The sequence below is a fragment of the Primulina huaijiensis genome, unplaced genomic scaffold (assembly GCF_012295235.1).
Source record: "Primulina huaijiensis isolate GDHJ02 unplaced genomic scaffold, ASM1229523v2 scaffold14171, whole genome shotgun sequence".
Lineage (NCBI taxonomy): Eukaryota > Viridiplantae > Streptophyta > Magnoliopsida > Lamiales > Gesneriaceae > Primulina > Primulina huaijiensis.
Genome location: NW_027342883.1, coordinates 13,696 through 35,397, shown reverse-complemented (window position 1 = coordinate 35,397; position 21,702 = coordinate 13,696). Strand labels below are relative to the sequence as shown.

The 21,702-nt window shown below is 34.7% G+C and overlaps 2 protein-coding genes across 4 annotated transcripts; both read right to left on the bottom strand.

Annotated features, from left to right (window-relative positions):
* Positions 1–818: 818 nt before the first annotated feature.
* LOC140965741 (uncharacterized) lies at positions 819–7,782 on the bottom strand. 3 transcript variants are annotated; one of them, XM_073425895.1, is made up of 13 exons: positions 7,597–7,782; positions 7,218–7,368; positions 6,067–6,128; positions 5,846–5,933; positions 5,683–5,744; positions 5,482–5,578; positions 4,935–5,369; positions 3,797–4,345; positions 3,453–3,719; positions 2,357–2,440; positions 1,566–1,713; positions 1,441–1,483; positions 819–1,326 (listed from the first exon to the last, which is right to left on the bottom strand). In XM_073425895.1, the coding sequence occupies exons 2-13, from the start codon at positions 7,314–7,316 to the stop codon at positions 1,233–1,235; spliced, it is 2,028 nt and encodes a 675-aa protein (XP_073281996.1). In that variant the 5' UTR covers positions 7,317–7,368; positions 7,597–7,782; the 3' UTR covers positions 819–1,232. The 3 variants fall into 3 exon arrangements, with proteins under 3 accessions (XP_073281996.1, XP_073281998.1, XP_073281997.1); XM_073425897.1 differs by having other exon boundaries at positions 3,453–3,716; XM_073425896.1 differs by having other exon boundaries at positions 7,218–7,457; positions 7,597–7,777.
* A 3,329-nt stretch (positions 7,783–11,111) lies between these two features.
* On the bottom strand, positions 11,112–14,273 carry LOC140965738 (uncharacterized). The gene has a single exon (XM_073425890.1). The coding sequence runs from the start codon at positions 13,984–13,986 to the stop codon at positions 11,566–11,568; it is 2,421 nt and encodes an 806-aa protein (XP_073281991.1). The 5' UTR covers positions 13,987–14,273; the 3' UTR covers positions 11,112–11,565.
* Positions 14,274–21,702: the final 7,429 nt, after the last annotated feature.

Here is a 21,702-nt window from a genome sequence, read left to right as displayed (position 1 = left end):
TGACCCAAATAAAAGATCCGTCTCACAAAATACGACCCGTGAGACCGTCTCACACAAGTTTTTGCCACATTTTTAATATTCCTTTGTTAGTGGTTTTTGTTTATTTTTTTTAAAAAAAAATTCAGTTACACGAGATAATTTATAATATCATTATGTAATTAGCATTAATATACGAACAAAATATTTAATTATCAGTGCGGCTCATAAGAAAAATGTATGGCGCTCATTTAATATGAAACTAATCAACTTTAAAATTTAAAATTAGTTTCTTAATATTTAAACGATTTAGATTTTTATATTTATAAAGTTACTTAATACTTGTTCAATTTCTTTTTGTATTAATATCGTGTATAATTTAATTTCAGATCGTTAGTGAGTTGTTCTGATTATATTTGTAGTTTGTTAACTTTAATCGATATAATCATACATATATTATATCATATACGTAAACGCGCATACAAAATATTAGTTTTTTTAAAAGAAAATGGCACGTTTAGCAAATAAAGACATCAATTGAAAAATCAATACATACAACACCAAAACATTTACCTCAAAATCTACTGATTTAACATTTAAAAAAAAAAAAAAAAAAAAAAAAAAAAAAAAAAAAAAAAAAAAAAAAAAAAAAAAAAAAAAAAAAAAAAAAAAAAAAAAAAAAAAAAAAAAAAAAAAAAAAAAAAAAAAAAAAAAAAAAAAAAAAAAAAAAAAAAAAAAAAAAAAAAAAAAAAAAAAAAAAAAAAAAAAAAAAAAAAAAAAAAAAAAAAAAAAAAAAAAAAAAAAAAAAAAAAAAAAAAAAAAAAAAAAAAAAAAAAAAAAAAAAAAAAAAAAAAAAAGATACAACAAAACCACCATATGTAGTTTATTTAAACAAAGAAAGTGAAATATCAACACACATCTATACCCTACAAAGCCGATGTATCTCTCAAACTAAAGAAAACTCGCCAAAATACAACAAATTAGCAAATAATGACATGCTACAAATTTTCGGAGAGCAGCATCACATCGATAGCATCGCAAAGAAAATATGCTACACAGACTCGCTTTTGATCATTTTGCTATCGTTGCTGACCCCATGATCCGATGCTTTAACTTCGTTTTGCAGTAACACCAAGAAGGAAAATTGAATCTTTGTCCAATTGTGAATAGAGTAGATTTCACCACCGTGCATAGAATCCTGACAGTACAGTCTAGAAAGAACTGAAATAAAGCAACAAGATGGTGCTCATCCATTTTTAGCCGAATGGGTTTCCATCAGTGGAGGTGAAGTTACCCGGAGCAGAATGAGCCGAATGCAGTCCACCAAATTGTTGGTTTGGTCTAAATGGCCTGGGAAATTCCAGAAAGTGTCAACAAGCATGAATCAAAGTACTTTTATCATTTTTTGACCAACATACATGGTGGCAGACGCTTAGCAGACAATACATGACAAATAAATCTTACCTGTGAGCTGTACTGCCACTTAGTTCTTGTCCAAAGAATGGAGCTGATAAACAATTAAAAAAATGGTGAAACATGGAAAAAGCGGTATTTTGCTCCAATGAATTGAAAGATATAAGATTATTTACCTGGAGGAATTGATTGTGCAAATGGTGGCGGCTGAGTGTGCATCGATGATGGAAAAGACAAAGGAGTACCAAGACTCGAAGCGCGAAGTAAGCCTGATGCAGGTGCACTTTTGGCTACTGAACCATGTAAGGTTTGCCCTGAAGGAAACTGCAGCGAAATGATAGATAATTTACAAAAGAAACAAAAACGAGTAGAAAAAGGATGATGCTGATTGTCAGCTAGTTATTACTTATTAGGTTATGGTCAATAAACCTAATGCATGACCATCTACATCTTGCGTGAACTCATTCTGTTTGGAAAGCGAACACATTCCTTAGAATACAAGTGTGTTTTATCTTCAGCGCTAGACAACCAATCATTGGTAACCTGACCTGGGTCTGAGCACACAAATTATGCAATATCCAAAGTCCAAACATACATTTATTTAGTCTAGCATCTATAGAATGGAAGGTGTATTTTGGGTCTATGGTCAAAATTACAACTTTAATCATGCTGTTGGAAATTAATAAGTGATTCAGGAAACTTTCTTGCTATACTCAGAGCATTAGCATCAAGATAGATCCAATGGTCACTACTGAAAAATAATAAGGGTCCACATGTTCAGACCAATGGTGGCCACTGGATCTGCAGTGCCCTTAATAACCGATTGTAGCATCTCTATAACCAATATTGTACAGGTGAATTATACTAAAACATGAAACTGTGATTCAAACCTGAGTCAACATTAAAGAGTAGTGGTGAAGGATTGATATGATATTTTAAATTCAATTAAATTTGAACAGAAACATACTGTTGTTGCTGGAACAGGAGGACGTTCATTGGTAGAATCAAAAGGATTTGTAGATCTTGGCACTTGCTGGAAATTAGGTACCGCCTGAAATTGAATAAATCCATATCTCTTGTAAATGATATTCGTTTCACTCAACAAAATAAGAACAGTTCAATTGCAATTACTTTCATGAGAAAGTTAAGACGGGGCTAAATATCCCAGTGGCAATTATCTTAGGTGGGGAAAACCCTCAAATTTCAAAAAGACATTTAATACACATTATTTGTTAGATGAATCTCATTCCCTCAATTATGATATAGGCTCAATAGTTTCAGCCTCTAAATGACATTCAACTTTATTTGATTTAAAATTGTACTGATTTTATGGCACATGCCACTAGCAACATGGGGAGATTCCTCCATTTGTTACTTCCATCATTGCCATCCAGCCTAGCACTAGATTGGCTAGAATCATGAGAAGAAATATGGCCAAGGTGAGGTAGCAATACTAGCTCATCCACATGTAGAAGCAAAGGAGGCCAATTCTAATGTCTTGGCGGTCATATGACCTCAAGTTTTCAAAAATGCAGGATGGGGTTCTCCATTGTTTTAAGAACTGGCAAATTTCTTGTTAGCACTCCAATGGTTTCTTTCCACTAGGATCATCTTAATAAAACTCATTCAGTGACCCGTATTAATAGGTGTCAAAATTTGGGTACAGATTAACACACGAAAGCCCTGCCCTTTGCAATTATCATTAATATTGTAGGTAATGCTGCGAATGACAAAGGACGTTCACAGCACAAAGAATTGGTATAGACGAAGAGATAAAGAGGTGGTGGAGGCAGTTGGAAAGATAAGATCCATTTGCTTGATGCAATAACAAAAATAGTACTTGGCCTAATTCCATAAGCAATGATATTATGGTCAGTGTCAATTCTAATAAATGGCTGATTGTTGTTAAGGGCGGTTATCAGACTTGGTTGAGGTAAACTATATCTTGCTAATCACAGATGCAAAACACAATCACAGAGATTCCTTTGAAATAAAAAGGGTGTCTATCTATCCCCAATAATTAACTCTGGGCATGATTGAGAATAAAAAGATCAGAAAGTTACCATTGGCATGTTATAGTGCATAGGGCCCCTAGCAACATACGGGGAACCTGAGTACCAGCCAGAAACTGGAGGTAGAAAATAAGAATTGGTCATTGTAAATAAATCAGCAGGCAGTTCTCTCCTTCCACCAAATTTTTCCCCCAATGCAGATTCTGAAGAAAATCCAAAAGCAGAACCCATTGAAGGATTAGATATGGCCTGTCCCGATTGAGAAATTACTGCACCAGGGTGGCCATGGGAAATTGGTCCAACAAGTGGATTCAACTGCTGCAGAATCCCAGGAGATTAAAATTGTTAAGAAGATCAAAAGAAATGGAATATATACCATGCTTTACTAGGCATACCTTGTCACTTGAAGTTGCACTGATATTAGCCACTGGTTGAGGAACAGACAGGCCACTAGCTCCAGGAAACATAGAATCCTGATGAGAATTCAAGATAGGCCATTGCCCTCCTCCAGTGGGAGTATTAGCAAATGAGCTCGTACCATCTGAGCGAAACAACGATTGAGGAGCGAGACTTCCATAGGTTGACCCAAGAGCTGAGCCCTCTGAGCCGCTAGAAAGGAAAGGTGATAACTTGCTCGCAGGGGCAGGGGCAGGGGCAGCAGATGTAGATACTTCAATTGACAACTCTGAAAGTAGAGATTCCACAGAGTTTGAAACCGGGGTAAGAAATTTCACCTCAGGAAATGAATCAAAATTAGCCCAATTGTTATCACTAGATGCTATCTGCTGCACAGGAGCTGCATTTGTAGCTGAATGATGTGTTTGAGGGATGGTTGCTGCTACTACAGGTTCAGGAACAGAATCAAAATCAATGAATGAAGCATCCACTTTGATCACAGATGGATTCCCCTCCGAGGATGCCAAGCTACTCGAAGATGCAGTTCTCTGAAACAGAAACATTCTGCCACTCATTTTCTATGTTAAGAATAAGAAGCTGAAGATGATTTTGACAAAAATGGTTGTGGATATATAGTAGTTGTTGTAGAAGGACAGAGCAGATATTTTGCAATTAATATCAAGATTACCAGGATAACATTAATTTGATCTCATCTCCCATGAAAGTAAATATTAAAAGATTCTTGAATCAACTAAATCTGTTAAACATAAGCTCCTTATACCTGCACTACAATCTTCTTCCTCATGCAACCCATTTTCTACCTTGTGCGCTTTATAAATACATGGCAAAATTGAAAGTAGAAAGTAAATCTTGGAGTGTGAAACAAGCCTTATATTAAGTGCTTTCAGTCGGAAAAACTCAACAAACCAAAACATGCTCTTTCTCTCACAACAATGTGAGCCTAAAACTTTGACATGGCAAAATTCCATATAACAGACAAACCGTGATTGGGCTTCAGAATCAACAGCAAAAAAGTCCTGTATGCTAGCTGATTGCAGATTATATAATACAAAACAAGAAATAGGTTCACAAGAAGAACAAGCATACCGATGCACGTCTTTTGCAGGAGAATCTTACCTGAGTATGTGCTGAACCATCTGTTGACTTGCCACCAGAGACTTTTGGGGGAGGTTCGATAACTCGAAGAGGAGTCACGTTTTCTCCTAAAATATCTCTAACAGGACGGACCACAGGCGGGCTGGACATGTCTGAGTCTCTTTGATTATCCGGTGATCTACCTCCAAACTTAGAACTTCCATCAGAATTTCCATCGTCGGACCTCCTTCCATTACCAAATCTATCCTCGCGTTTCCAGTCGTTGACCACCTCAGCACGAAGAGGACTTCGTCTATAATCACCAGTTTGCTTATTGTCTTGATCATATCCTGGACTTCTTCCACCAACACTAGCCCTATCTTGACGACGCTCGGAAGTTTCCTCATAAGTTGGACTTTGAGAACCGCCCTGATTATTGTCTACCCTCCTATTCCCACTGAAATTCTCAGTTTCTCCCTGAGTGATACCATATACAGATTAAAAAGAATTTCACAGAGAAGCTTCCAAATTTTGCTCTAAGAAGTCATCATAAAAATTGACTTTTAATATAATGAGGTAGCAAGTATACCATCCTTGCTCTCAGAGGCTTTTCCGAGTTCCTCTCACCGGTATATCTTCTATCCACATAAATATGCTTGATAAAATCACGCAACCTCTCTATGTTACTGAAACACGTAAATTAGAAACAACAATGATTAACAAACTAAACATTAACTGAACAAAAAAAAATCAATTTCAGAAAGCATATACAGGAATATTCATTGTTAACCTGGCATCAGGTAGAGAATTATGCTGGGAGTCCCATTCCTTTAGATAAATTTCTCTAGCACTCTATTTGATAAAGAACAAACATGCAAAAAAGCAATGAGGGACGCCTAAACAAACCAATAAATTGCACGATACTAGCAGAAAGAGAGTGGTTGCTTGTATACCGCGTTACCCCCTCCTTGAAGTGAACTAACTTCTTGTGGGGTAAATTTAGCCATAGATACGGACTTCACTCTGTGTGTGAACTCTCGGCTGCAAATATTTTCATATGCATAATTAACGTCACAGATACTCATGGTGAAAGTGGGAACTCCATAGATAACAAAATCAAACTATCATATGAAATTGACATTCAATGATGCAAGATGAAACTCGTATGACTTACTGTATTCCACTGCAGGTTGTGCAAATAAATGTTGAAAAATTAGTGCACACATATTGAGGCCCCTGATGTGCAGAAACGAAAACAGTTAGCTCCATGAATCCAAAAGATTACGACAGGACAAAATCATCAAAATGCATGTTGCAAAACACACCATGCTCCTAGGAGTAAAGGAATGCTGAAACTCAACCAATTATAGTTATCCAAAGTACAAATGGTAAAGTGGCATCTATTTGGCACACCTATTCCCCTGTTTTTTAACCCTCTGTAAGAACTAAAGACACTCTAAAATGTGGGTGCTATGAAATATCATCTAGACGTGTTCCACAATGATGCAGTAAAAAACTCTATTAAAATCAGTAAGTTCAAGCATTTTTGTTTTAACACAAGCTATAACTCAAATCGTATTAAAACGGTACATAAGCCTAAGAACCATACTTCGACCGCTCTATTGGCAAGGGGCATTTTTCAATAGCCAACTATGCCCCTCCAATTATTGCACCTTGCAACTAGTAGGAATCATACTCGTTGAATTGTTTTTTATACTAATTATAACATCGAGTTTTTGTCACTTTACCAAAAGGTATAGCCGATGTTAATATTACAACTCAAATCTTTTGGAAAAATAGCTCGACTGCAGTAGCTCAAAGGCAACCATTTCAACTACTCTACGAAAAAACTTGCTCCCGAGTGTCAAAGTCAGAAATCACCACAATATAAACCAATTCAACTAATCCAAAGCCTGGTTCGAGAAAATGTAAACGCTAAATGTATAATAGATGGACGCGGTATATACTATGTTGTCTCTTACTGAAATAACGATTTGGAGTACAACTTTCTTGGATTGATAAATTTAATAACCATTACATAAACAATGCACACACTTCTGTCACAAATTTTAAGAAAATTCACACATTAGCGACCAACAAAAAAAATTATAGCAATATTTTAATTTTTTCCCCATTTTATTTATAAGCATCAATTCATAATATTGATACTCAAAAAATTATCAAAGTAAACCATTTAATTTTAAGAAACTGGTTTTGAAATCATCCAAGTAATAAAGCATTTCAACTAAGATCACATACTCCACAAAGTACAACGAAAATCCAAGGAAGGCAAATCAAGTACAGTAAAAGAAGAAAAAACAGTACCAGGGTATTGCAGTTAATACACCTGCGATTCTCAGGAAGCTTGAGAAGATTCCTTATTATCCTCTCATTCTTCTCATCCTCCTTTAGCCTATTCGCCATCTTATTACGATAATCACACAAATATCACCACTTTCCAAACAATCACCACTACCTACCAAAGAGACCAATCAATTCAATCATAGTCCAACCCCAAATCACCAATTCGACACCATCAGATCAGGTAAACAAGCAATTTCCCCGCTATAAACAGATAATCAGAACAAGAATCATCAAAGTTGACCATCCGACACAACTTCGAAGCAAAAACCCTTCAAACTTGCGGAACCTAACGTTCTACACTCGAGAAATAACAAAAGCTTAATTGAATCAGTAAAAGTACCTGAGCAACCTGATAGGCAGAGATCGAAAGCGACAATCAGAAATCGAAGGAGCTCAGGCTTTCTGGAAACGGTAGATCTCGGCTCGTGCTTTTACAGCTCGACTTTGGAGAGTGGAGATATTTGGTATATAGAGATAAAGGACAGTACCTTTTCGTTGTTAGAAAATGGGACCACGTAGGAAGAATCTTGTGTTGAATAATTTGTCTATTCCGCGAAAATGAGGGGGTGTTTTCGGGTGTTCAGAGAATGTAGGGCGGGGTCAAGGAAGAAACGTGAGGACTTTATGGTCAATTCGTACCTGGTAATGAACTAATGATAAGGAAAAATGAGAGTCGATTTTACTCGGACAACGATGCAGTCATGCAGATGAATTGAGAACTAAGGAAGATGGTAAATGTTTATATATATTCTAATAATATCGTGATAACTAAATTCTTTACAAATTTTTTTTTTCAAAATGTGATTAAATTTATAGATTATGAAAAAATAAAAATTAAAAGTGGATAGTTTTTTAAAATAAAAATAGAAAGATATTTTTTAAAGTAGATTGTTTGATAAATAAATTACTATGATATTAACTGTTTGTGTGACATTTGGGAGTGGCGGACTCTCGACTCTCAGACACGATATGTGTCAACATGTGAAGAAAATGTAAAAAAGTCCACTTCTTTTCAAGTAATATGTGAGTCTCGATTTGATCATCGGTTATAATATATTTAGTTAAATAATCTATGAAAGTAAAGAAAACGAAGCTGAAAACAATCGATTCAACTTTGTCCTTAGGAACGAATTGATGGATAATTTTTACAAATAAATTGACATGAAATCGTAAGGTGAAAATTTGGAATAAAGTAGGAAAATACAAACTAGAATTGATAGATTACGCCAAAGCTAGTTCTTGTTTTTTTTTTTTTAATTAAGAAAGTTGCAGAGAATTGTTGTTTTTACTAGTTGTTGGATCGCCACCCCGACTTGAGAGTTTATCTCCTTTTTGTTGGGTTAAGCAAAAACTATCGGTGGTAAAAATGTCAAAAAACACTTTAATTTTTTTATTAAAATAGTGTAATTACTTTTTGAAGAATCAAAATCAACATGAAAATATCTTTAAATTTTTAATTAAATTAAGGATAAGTAAATTTTGGGTTAAGAAACATGGAATACGGGTTTGTATCTAATTTTATACTTAAATGATTTTTATTTTTTACAAATTGAAATTTATTATTCAAATTTTTTCATATGCTTGGATATAATTTATATTTAAAAAATTGCCTACACAAGCAAATGGAAGTAGAAAGAAAGTGAGTCAAATGATTGAAACTCTCTCTTGTATTCAGAGGCGAGAAATCGGATCGTATGACCTGAACATGATCAGGTGCATTTTTCGGGTAAATCTGATCATTTGTCGGATTCGGGTACTACACAAACCTGGATATATGTGGTCGGGTCGAGATGAGTAGAAAAAACAATATCCGGAAACCGGATACCCAACACCCGAAACCCGAAAAACATGACCGTGCCCACCCTCTTGTATTGAAAGTATATCACTAACAATGATTGAAACCAATGCGAAAGTGAAATCGGAGATACTTAATTTAACTAGTGTAAGGGTGTTGATTAACGTGGCGTGAACTAATAATGAAAATATGCTAAGAAAATAGAGATTGTTTGAGCTTGTATGGGCTCTGTATCTTACATTTTGAATTGGACCCTAGCTGTTTCGGGCCAATTAAAACTTAAGTCGGCTTGGTAGTTGGTAAAGGTATCCATCGCATATATATAATTATCCAAAAAGTACTATCTATATTTTGCTTTCTCTAAATAATGCTAAAAAGTTCTTTTTAGACTGATGAATATTAAATTTATAGATTTTAAATATATTTTTATTATTTAAATAATTAAGATCATAAAATTTAAATTCATTACTGACATGTTTATATTGTATTTCATGTTAAACAAGATGAATTTCAAGTTCATCCAATTTTAGTATTATTTGAAATTAATTATATTTTGTACTAATAATACATAAACAAGTAAGATATAGATTTAAAAATTTATTCATTATTTCATTGTAAACAATAAACTTATAAGCGAAACTCATTGATTTCAAATTCATCTCCACAAACACAACGTGCAAATTTATCTATTTCCGGAGGACCAACAATAAAGTATGAGTTCCCGTTGATTAAAGGGGATTCAGAAAAATAAAATAAATAAAGATTAAAGAATTTGAAAGCTGTCTTCCTAAGAGAATATAAGATCTTGGTACTTTAGTTTACACTGCAATAAAAAGAACACTTCAATGTAGCATATATCGACTACCGATCACAGGCATATTTTATGTGTAGTCACATTTGAATTTTATTTTTTCGAAGTCGTTTTATGTAATCGATTTTTATATTTAGGTCTCGAACCCGGGACCAAAGTTATTGGATTATTATTTTCATAAATAGTTAGTTGTACTCTTGTAGTTGTGAATTGTGATCACATTTTCTATCGTAGCAAATGAACTGAAATTTCAACTCCCAAATTTACGGACACCGAAATAAATTATGGAGGAAGCTTTTGAATATTATATAATAATTTTTTAAAGAAAGAAGTTAATGTTTGAATCGTAGGAAGTGCGTGATCTGATTATGATTGGAAATTTCACAAATTACGGCTGATTTTAGGCAAAGGAAATACACAAACTACACTATTTCTTCAATTTATTCAATAAATAAGATTCCATAGTATTTGAACATTTTTGGGAATCTCATTATTTATTCATGTATTTAGTTTACTAATTATTTTAATTTATATTTTACAATAAAAATATTTTTTTTAAAAAAAGTATGAACCCCGAAAAAATTTAAAAAAAGGAATAGTACAATAAAAGAAAGCACAAACATAAATTAGTGGTGGCGACGTAGTAATTTTTGTGTCGGTGAAATTTGTGGCCGATTGTTTTTAATGGTCATAATGGTGGCTGTCGCAAAAGGGTACTAAAGGTGAGCTAGGCTCGGTGCATCATGTGGATTTATGATATGCACCCAAATTTAATTTTTTGTAATATAATTAAATGCACTTAAATATAGAAATTACACATAGATAATATTTTTTTTTAGATCCGACTAAAATAAAATTTAAAGGAGTATTATTTATAGCCACTCACAGGTTTTAGAATGCAATAACTCACCATCACTACACTTCACTGTCATGGCCCTCATCAAACATGACTTGGCACACAAAAATGGTCTCAAGTTTTTCTTGGCTCTGTGATCCGAGAAAGGGTGTTTCTTTTTTGGTGAAAATTCATTCAGATTCACAGAAAGATGTATCTACACATTATTGACTACATAAAATGATGCATTTCCAATTTCACATAGAAGAAATTAGGAACATAAACATTGGGGAAAAGTCTAGGATCTTGCAAAAATGAAAAAAGGAACAGGTGTGTTAAAATCATCATCATCATCATCATCTTTATTATCAATAAATATTCTATAAATGGGAAAAAAGAAGATTATAACATGACATAACGAGTAACAGTGAAAACTTCATCGAAGGGGCTGGCATGGAACTAGCCATTCTTGATTCTTGATATGGTTCTCTAGCTATACATACACTTCCTGAAAAACCTACTTTATTTCCACAGCTTAATTCATACATAATAAATAAGGATTTACATCACGCCTCTACTCTTTGATCACCACTTTTCTTGTTTCTTCCACAACCAAACTTCAAAACAATTTTATCAAGAATCAATCCTCGATGGTACATTACACATATTCCCGGAACAATATGCTTTCGCTTAATCTCTACTTTGATCTTGTGTGTCGTTTCTTCTCATCCCAGAAATGAGAATCACGAGTGCCAGTAGACAAAGGTGAGTCCTTTGAGAAATGAGAAGTGAATAAATAGACGTATTCGTAACTCAGAACTGTTTTGTGAGTTCTGGGGTGTTAGAGGAAGTACCTCTTTCAAAAGACTCAATAGAAGGGTGGTGGCGGTGGGGATGCGTACGAAATGCCAACAACAGGCGGCAGTGGCCCTTCATATACTGGAGCTGGTGGAGGGGGTGAGGGTGATGGTGGCGGAGGAGAATTATAGTGAGGTGGGGATGGAGAATTGTAGTGATAAGGAGGAGGGGGTGAGGGTGATGGTGGCGGAGGAGAATTATAGTGAGGTGGGGGTGGAGAATTGTAGTGATAAGGAGGAGGGGGTGAAGGTGATGGTGGAGGCTTGTAAACATATGGCGGTGGAGGCGGGTATTCTTCACATGGTGGTGGTGGTGGTGGTGGTGGTGGAGGGGGTGGTTCTATACAAGGTGGTGGAGATTCGATGGGCTGGGTTGGTGGTGGTGCATGGTGCACTGGAGGGGGTGGGGATGGATACACATATACGGGAGGTGGAGGCGGCGAGTATAATGGTGGGGGTGGGGATGGATACACATATACGGGAGGTGGAGGTGGAGGTGGCGAGCGTGATGGTGGGGGTGGAGGTGAGTTATACAAATAAATAACTGGTGGCGGAGGGGACCGCAAAGGCGGAGGAGGTGGTGGGCTATTCGGAGGAGGTGGCGGTGACCTTTGACAAGGCGGATAAATAATTGGTGGCGGTGGAAACGGAGGAGGTGGTGGTGAGTAAACTGGCGGTGGAGGGGATGGTGGTGGAGGTGGTGAGTAAATAGGTGGAGGAGGTGAAGATGGCGGGGGAGGAGAGGGAGGAGGTGGTGATGGTGGCGGAGGAGGTGGGGGAGGTGGTGAGTAAATAGGTGGCGGAGGAGAGGGAGGAGGTGGTGAGTAAATAGGTGGCGGAGGAGATGGGGGAGGTGGTGAGTAAACAGGTGGAGGAGGAGATGGGGGAGGTGGTGAGTAAACAGGTGGAGGAGGAGAGGGGGGAGGTGGTGATGGTGGTGGTGGAGATGGTGGAGGAGGAGAGGGAGGAGGTGGTGATGGTGGTGGTGGAGATGGTGGAGGAGGAGGAGAATAGACAGGGGGAGGAGGGGAGTAGACTGGTGGAGGCGGAGGAGAGTAAACAGGAGGTGGAGGCGGAAAAATCTGGGGAGGAGGTGAAGGTGGAGGTGGTGAATAAACTGGCGGAGGAGGTGACGGCACCACCACCACGGGTGGTGAAGGAGGCGGCGGCGGCGGAAGAGAAGGAATAAACGGGTGGCACTTGAAAGCTCCACAATGAATTTTCTTAGACAAGAACAATTTACACTGTCCTGCAGACCTCTGTGCGGGCCTATTCGGCAAACAATTCCGGCGATCATCAAACTCCGGCAAAGCCAAACACACTGGCGGCTCGCCCGTGAAGAAATTATAAGCGTAGGTGAAATTCTCCAAGCTCGGCAGCTCACAAATGCTTGCCGGAATCTCACCCGAAAACATATTATGTGCCACATTCAACTGCTCCAAACTCACCAGTCCCCCAATACTCTCCGGCAAATTCCCCAACAAGCCATTGTTGCTCACATCCAAAACAGTCAAATTCTTCAACAATCCAATCTCACTCGGAAAACAAGACCTCAACTTATTGTCCATAAATATAATCTCATTAAGATTACTCATATTTCCAATACTGGCCGGCAGGCAGCCATGGAACCTGTTGTTAGCCAAAACTATAACAGAAACAGGGGAGTTTCCGAAATTATCCGGCAATTCGAAAGCAAATCTGTTGTGGTTGATAAATATAGCATCTAAAGGCTTATCAAAAAGCTCAGGCGGAACGGTACCTTCAAACTCATTGAACCGAATATCCAAATAAATCAACTTAGGCAAGCTTAAAACAACGTAGGGGAATTTCCCAGCGAACCTGTTGTTGCTCAAATCAAGCTCAAACAGTACCTTTAAGTTCTTGAACTTCTTGGGCACGGTCCCGCAGAATCTGTTGGAATTGATGTGAAAAAGACCCAGATCTGTGAGAAGACCCAGCTCTTCAGGAAGATACCCCGCAATGTCGCCGTGGTTAAGATCAATACCAGCAACCGTAAGGATTGAATGGTTATCAAGTGCAGGAGCACAAAACACCCCTTCATACCCGCACACGTTAGATCCAACCCAATTTCCGGTCAAATTGAAGGGATCTGAGAAAATGGCGAGCTTCCAGGCTTGTAAAGCAATGTACGCATTTCGTAGCCTCGGATTATCGAACACCAGCGAAGGGTCAACCTTCACATGTTCTCCTCTATCACCGAATTCATCTATGTAGTAAAGAAGCTGCCGTCTCTTGATGTAAAGAGCTTCCGAATCTGTAAGCGGTCCATTTCTGCTGATATGGACACTGGAATGCAATGCATGAGCATGAACATGGCCTGTCTCCGAAGAAGAAAGCGACAGCAAAGGAAGAAAGAGCAAAAGACTGCTCAAATACAAAAACCCACCACAATAATTGAACTTTCGCTTCATTTCACAGTACCAGACATGCAACAAGCTTTTCCTGAAAATGTGGTTCTTGCTCCCCTTCTGCTTACAATTTTCAGATCTGAGAGCAGGATAATGGGCAGAAAGTGAACATGGGATTTGGGCGACGGAGGCCGCGAAGGTGGTGGTGGTGGCGATTCTGGGAGAGAAGTGAAGGGGAAAAAGGAGGAGTTTTGACTTGGGAATAGTATGTGAAGGGAATTTGAGAGAAATAAACAAACAGCCAAAGACTGGACAGCTAAATCACAGCTCAAAGCCCACTACATTATATTCTCTAACCTCTCGCTCTCTCTATTTCTAATTTTATTTTATTTAGGATTTATAGTAATTATCCAATAAAATTCCCAAAAAAATTAAAGAAACTGAAATTGTCATCGAATTATATATATATATATATATATATATATGAGGTGATTAATAATTTTTTATATTTAAGAATATATAGTTTGGAAAAGTGGTTTTGATGATAATTGATATGCATTATTTTAGAAGATGAACTTTGAAATATGATAGAATTTTTTAGAATGGTGAAAATTAATTTATTGTATAAATAGATACAAAAATGAAGTGAACTAAGAATAAATCCAGAGTAAGGTGGTATGGTTTATTTTGTTTTCTTCTCTAATTTTTGGATTGTCTAATGTTTTGTAATCATTTTTTAATCATAAATAAAGACAAAATATTATTTGTACAAAAGAAGAATTGACATAAAGAATGTGGTTCTGAAAATTTTCTTGACACAAAATTTAAAAGAATTTTGTGTAAATTTTGGTATATTAAATGAGGAGGAAAAAAGTTTGAAAAAAAAAAGAGAGGATAAGTCCCCAACTGAATATAGGCAACTTTATTCAATCTCAACCAACACATTAATAAATACTGAACGCGCTCCTAACGTAAAGCTTATGATATGTACTCTAATTATTAATTCAACTTATTTACTTTAAAGAATAATTCTGGTGTGAGACAGTATCTTATCCTACAGTCTCACGAATTTTTATCTGTAAAACAGATCAACTTTACCGATATTCAAAATAAAAAATAATATTTTTAGCATAAAAAATAATATTTTTTCATGGATGATCCAAATAAGGGATTTGACCCACGAATTGATCCGTGAGACCGTCTCACGAGAGTTTTTGTGTACTTTAAATTATAATATAATATAAACATAGTATTAATTAAACAAACTTACTTTAACCATACCCCTAACTTTTAATATCCGTTACTCCTGTATTTAGTACTATATTTATTATTTCAAAAAATCAATTTAATCAATAAAACTATATTATTTTTTTGCTTTCTAGTTTAAAAGTTTTAAACTTTTCATTTCAATTTAAAAATATTGAATACATGTTAGCAAGAACAGAAGAATAATAATCGGTGAATAATAATTATTAAGGTGGAAATTAAAGTTTGTGAATTTTTTTTACATGGTTTGCCTTTTAATTTATTATTGTATAGATATATTCTGAATTTAAGAAGTATGTGGAAATGGCATAAAACTTGCTAAGGCCGGCCAACTGGATGCGCGTTGGATTTTAGATATTTAATCATATTTAGGCTGAGTCTAAATTGTTCGTTTCTGTATTTTTATCATCTTTTTGGTGAAAATGTTATATTCCCTTTTAATTTCAATCTGGACAATATTTTGAATTAGTATAGAAAAAGGTCAGTGCCCCAAATAAGAAAAAGAGCATAATTAGTTGGATTCATATGTTTTATTTATTTATTTATTTACTTGAGACGATGACGAAAATATTGTAATAACTGAATATCAAACTCTATATCTCGTTTTAACTTTGGTTTTAAACTTGAAATCTTTAGGTATAATAAGATACTCTAGAAAATATATGAAAATTTCGAATTTAGAAAGAAGTAGAAAGCTATGTCGACGTCCTTTGTTTTAAGTCAGAATATTTATATATTTATCGGTCGGTTTATGTTTAACAAAAAACTTTCAATTAGGTGACGTTTACTTAAAAACAAAATAATCAACATTTGAACAAAATAGTTAATTAATTTGTTTGAAATTTTCATCACATACGTTGCATCTTCTAAGAAGACCTTACAATTAAAAATTTGAGTTGCAAACTATTTATAATAATATTTTATTTTCATAAATTGACATACTTTCAAAAAGAAAATAATCCAGTAGAAACGTCATCTAACACGTAATTCTATATATACAGGCAAGTATCTTCCATTTTAGACAAAAGAAAAAAAAGTATCTTCCATTTTTTTTAATTAATTTTTGTTTTAATTAAAGCTAACCACAATTAATTAAATTGTATAGTAATGTCATTCAGTTTTAAAGGACAATATATTTTCTTCGGTTCAACTCATTAATATGTTTCCTACTTATGTATGTACTTAGTTTGTGTTGTATGTGCATGTAATATAAAAAATTCAATAGTTATTTTTGTAAATTTGAATTTAATTATAATTTTTGTTTCCATGTTAGGCTGATAGGATATTGGTTAGGATAATAGAATATTGGGAAGAGAATTTGAGAAGTTTTTGAATTTATAATTTATTTTTTTTCACCTTAATTTTATATTGGAAGAATTGTAATAATAAATTGGTCTAAACAAATAAATGATCAAATGTTTATTTTAAGGAGTTGATAAATTATTTTTATTGTAATTTTTTAATCATGTATAATCAATTTAATTTGAATGAAAAAATGTAAATATATAAATATTTATAACTATGTTAAGCATGGAATGATTTGTATTATTTAATCGACTGATTCGAAAATAGAGAGAATAAGAGGGTTGAAAAGAAAAAAAAATTATAGAGAATAAAAATGGTAAGTTTCATCAATACACTTAATATAGAAGGTTTAACTTCAATACAATACTAGTCTACAATATATACGTGTTGCGTGAAACATATATTTATATAATATTTGTATCGTATAGAATTAATTTAATTTCATTGAAATAAGTAAATATAAATATAGAAATATTTATAATTATGTTAAACATTAAATAGCTTATATTATTTGGTTAGTTGATTAAAAAATAAAATAAAATGAGAGTTAATAAAGAAACAGTTTCTTGAAACAAAAAAAAAAGTTATATTTTGCGGGTCCATCCGATACCCACAATTCGTTATTTTGGCGGAGTGTGAAAATTTATCAGTCCAATTCATTTATTTTATGCGGTTTAAGGAGACTACCTTATTTTGACACCTCTTGTTAAATTTTTTTTTTCAAACGACAGTTGATACCAAATATATGAATGAATGTGTGTTGTTTTATCAAAAATTGTAATCAGCGATAACATTATAATTCCGATATTGTAAACCATACAAAAACTCAATTACCACTTTTCAATTGAGAACAATCCATATTAAAATTCATCCAAATGCATTTCGATAATTCGGCAATCCACTTCCACCCAATGCAACAGGCTTGCATTGACTGTCAGAAAAAACGATCGAATACATGAGGTTTACATTTTAAAAAATATAAGCACACAACACATCAGCTTTCAGCTTTATATTTTTTTACATATTACTTCTTCCATAATAAGATTATAACCATCGAAGAACATGCTTGAGTGGTTAAATGTTTTGAGGAGGACGACATGGGATAAGAAAAGGATCCAACATGTCGGATTGGAAATCATACTTGACAAAAGTTACACATGAACTATAATTTATTTTATACGGAAATCGAGTTTCGAAAATTTTTCAAACAAAAAGCCACGATTTTGTAGCAGCAAACTTAAATCAATTGAATGAAAAGAGTTAAAAACAACGTCTTCGATACGAAAATAAGAGATGTAAACTGATCAGCAGAGTTCATATATTTTATTAAGCTTGGAACATGAGCTTGGAACCATTCTGGGTGTTTTATCACCATATGAACCCGAAAAGGAGGAACACACTACCAATACAAGAAATCCATACTCAGCACTTCATTTTGGACAATCAAATATTTCAAAAGATGCAACTTTCTTTTAATAAAATAGCAGATCATGCCAACAGTCTTTCCCAGAATTGAGTTTAACTAGCCTGTGCTCGTTCCAGCCGGATCATTTGCTCTCGGAATCGTAAAGATTTGTTTTAAACATTTGATTGAGGAACAACATAAAACAATGACAATAAAACACAATAAAGGTCCTCCTCCTATGTTGATATGTAACTATAGAGTGTTCGAAAATTGTTGAAAATGAGAATGCAGACAACTCCAACCATTAAGTTGAAGATCACCTAGGTAGATGCATATATGGCAATAAATGATGCCATCAATCTTTTTAGTGGTCATCTTATATAATTAAGTACAACTAAATCCAGCTGCTGCATTGTTAAGCTGTGAATGATCTTAAATGCCACAGTACATGAGCTAGGAGTTTTATGTCAAAAGCGATATCACCAGATTCATTCCAGCATGCCTTCAGACTTCATCAGAAAATCACAAAAATATACAGGATATTCCATACCGGAAAAATAAACTTAAAATGTCAGTTCTAAAAAAAAATTCATGTTAAAATGACAGCTGTTGGAAATTTAATGTGCCAAATATAACTAGTTAGTCACCTGGAATGTGAGCAGAAGAAATGTATCAAGCATTGTTAGTATTCCATCTAATACTGAACATTGCCCAACTAATTAGGTGAAAGCAGTAGACAGTCAAGATGTACACATAGGGCAAGTTCAATGGTGAACATAAATAAATTCGCACTTCGTATCAGGAGGATTTCTTATGCCCCAAACCTTTAAAATCCTAAACCCAATATTATCATGCAAACTTCTTTCAGGTTTCAGGATGTGTCAAAATAGGCAGACCCCAACCGAAGGAAGGGTGTTTTATTGTATCCCAATTTGATCAGCACGAAAATGTCATGACCATGCAATGAAATGATGACTCCAAGCAAAATACGGAATAAAGAAAAGATGGCTATTAAGCAAGATCATCCTCCTTTTCAAGCATCATGGTTGAATAGAAATCATGGTAATTAGATAATAGATATTCAATTGGACCAGATGCCATTTTCCTTCACACTTTCTGGCTTCCTATAATCTCTGCTTTACAGTACAGTTTCTGTACACAATTCATGATATTGTGTTTAGATGGGAGAATTCAATTTGGGTGGAGTTATTTGCTTTGCGAAAAAAGATTTTTAAAACTTGGATTGCAGATCACACTATTATTGGATGCGTCAAAAAACCATTATAATATCTTATACGAGAGTTTAAATTTACAGGGAATGATATTGAAATCTCAGTGTACCAAAGCCATCCAAATGCAACCTGGATCCTAATAATTATCACTTGAATAATTGATATAATTAGGCAGGATTTAATCAGAATTTATTGCAACATGTTTTATTGAATTTAGGGATCAATTCAAGTCTCTTTCTGTTGATTCTTGTCACTATCAATGATGCATCAGCAACATCTATTGATTAAATGGATATCCTCCTGTTTTCATTAAGGAACAAAACATTCACAATCATCTAAGTTTCTGAACAAAAGCATATTAAGCACAAGATCAACTGTTAATTCAATCAAAGCATCTCATCTATTTTTCGATGCATAACACCAACCTTATACAGAAAGATTCAAACTTGAGATCTACATTTTTTAGCACCTGATAAATTCAATAATTGTATCTCAATAAATGAGAGGTTTGATTAGTGTAATTGCACATGGTTAGGTCAATTTGGTTGGCAAAGCAATGGCTTAGATGATGCCCGACAAAATAAAATCATGATTTGATATATCATATCCAAGTAACAATCATAGAACAACAAGTAAAGATAGTTATGTGCCTGCTTTCAGGTGACATCAAGAGTATGACGAAGGTCGATGATTCAATAAGCACCCTATGTTATTGTAACACCAGTTAGAAGGACATCTAATCCTTCAATCTTGTTTTTACATTTTATATTCCTTAATGAATTTCATTTCCTGTAACAAGACTCCATCCACATGAAGGTAAGATAACAGCTGAGAACCCAATTGAACATGTCCCCCACCCTGGTTTAACCATGAAGGACTTTTAGAAGTCTTTTAGAAGTTTTTTAGTGGTAGTCAGCTCATGCTTTACATCTTCATTTGGTTAATAGCATTCTCCCTTCCCTAATACAATGCTCGAAATTCCACACCATCTAAACGCGCCTATGACGCGAAGATGGCGTGCAGACGAGGCAACGAGTAACACCTATTTGAACTCCATAACTTAAATTGTATAATTTTCCCATGCCCAATTCTTTTCTTGGAAGGCATCTCACCAAGAAAATATTAAAATATCTTTTATTTTCATATTCTACGTTACTAGTGAGTTTCATTCTTATAAAATTAAGCATGGATAGAAACCATGACCCTCGTAACAATGAACTAATAATAGATATGTAAGAAAAAATGGCTCATATCAAAGGAAGAAAAAACATATAGAAAATGACGACGGTCATAGCATACAATTTTTAAAAACGGTACATGCACCGCCTCAACTTTAGAAAACTGAGACGCGCATGCGCCTCTTCTTTTGACAATAAAACTCCCGCAATCACTCATTGATGATATGAGAGGCCTGTATACCGATGATTGAGGTTCTTAAACACACACCTCATAAGAAAAAAATACACATCTACAGAGAATGTTAGAGTATTTGGAAGACATCACTAGTAGAAAAAACAGAGAAATTACAAATTATTCAATGGACCGAGGTAAAGCTCGATCTGCTTCAGCATATTGTTTATTATGTTTATAAATGTGTTAGAAACATGTTTTGAGAAAAATTCTAACATGATAAACATAAAAACATATAGACAAAGGATACACCAAATAGAACCCATGAGCAAAGGCACCAACCAAGACTGTTGTAAACAACCGATCCCTCAAAACGGGTTTGCCGAACTGTTAGGCAAGTAACATACAAAGATTTACACAAACCAAACATTAGGAGATGCAAAATCAGGGTACGGGCAGGGGCAAACAAGGCCCAAAATGTAGTCGCCCCATGCAAAAGAAACTAAAAAAATTAAGCTTGACTTTAATACAAACGATACAATCGTAGCACCCCCAAAATGCATTAAATCCCGGAGTATCGTGAACGCAAATTCGACCCAATTCGAAAAAAACTCACACGGAGAGGATAATGACTTACTGAGAGGAAGAACAGGAGTATAGATTAGAGGAGCCAAGAATTTGAACGGAGGACCTTTGTTTTGTTTCCTAATGGCGTTCCTTTGATAACAAACAAAGACATCCGATTAAAATAAACAAATTTGCAAGAATTCAGAGAGTGGTTTTGATTTTTTTTAGGCAGACTAGCTGAGTCGATGAATCAGTCGGCGACACCATGGCGCCTGGCGAGGCTCCAAATGAGAGAGTAGCTAGTTGGTTGAAATGGGTCCGAAGTTCCATGTTTAATTTTGTTTATTGGCAAATTAATAAATAAATAAAAAGAATTTTTTTATTAAAAAAATTCTCAAGTCAAAATTGTACCACTAGGAATAATAAAAAAATCTAAAGTCAAAATTGTGTCACTGGGAATAACTAGCGTACAAGCATCATGTACATGTCAGCAACGTCATATGTTCATATAATCATAACTCCTCTATATCTCGTCCTCACGTATGTTGTAATAAAAAAAATAACTCTTCTATGCAACTAATTGAGAAAAAAAATTATTCAAACATGGACATACATGCAATTTATTTCGAAAAATATATTTTATCTCAATATGCA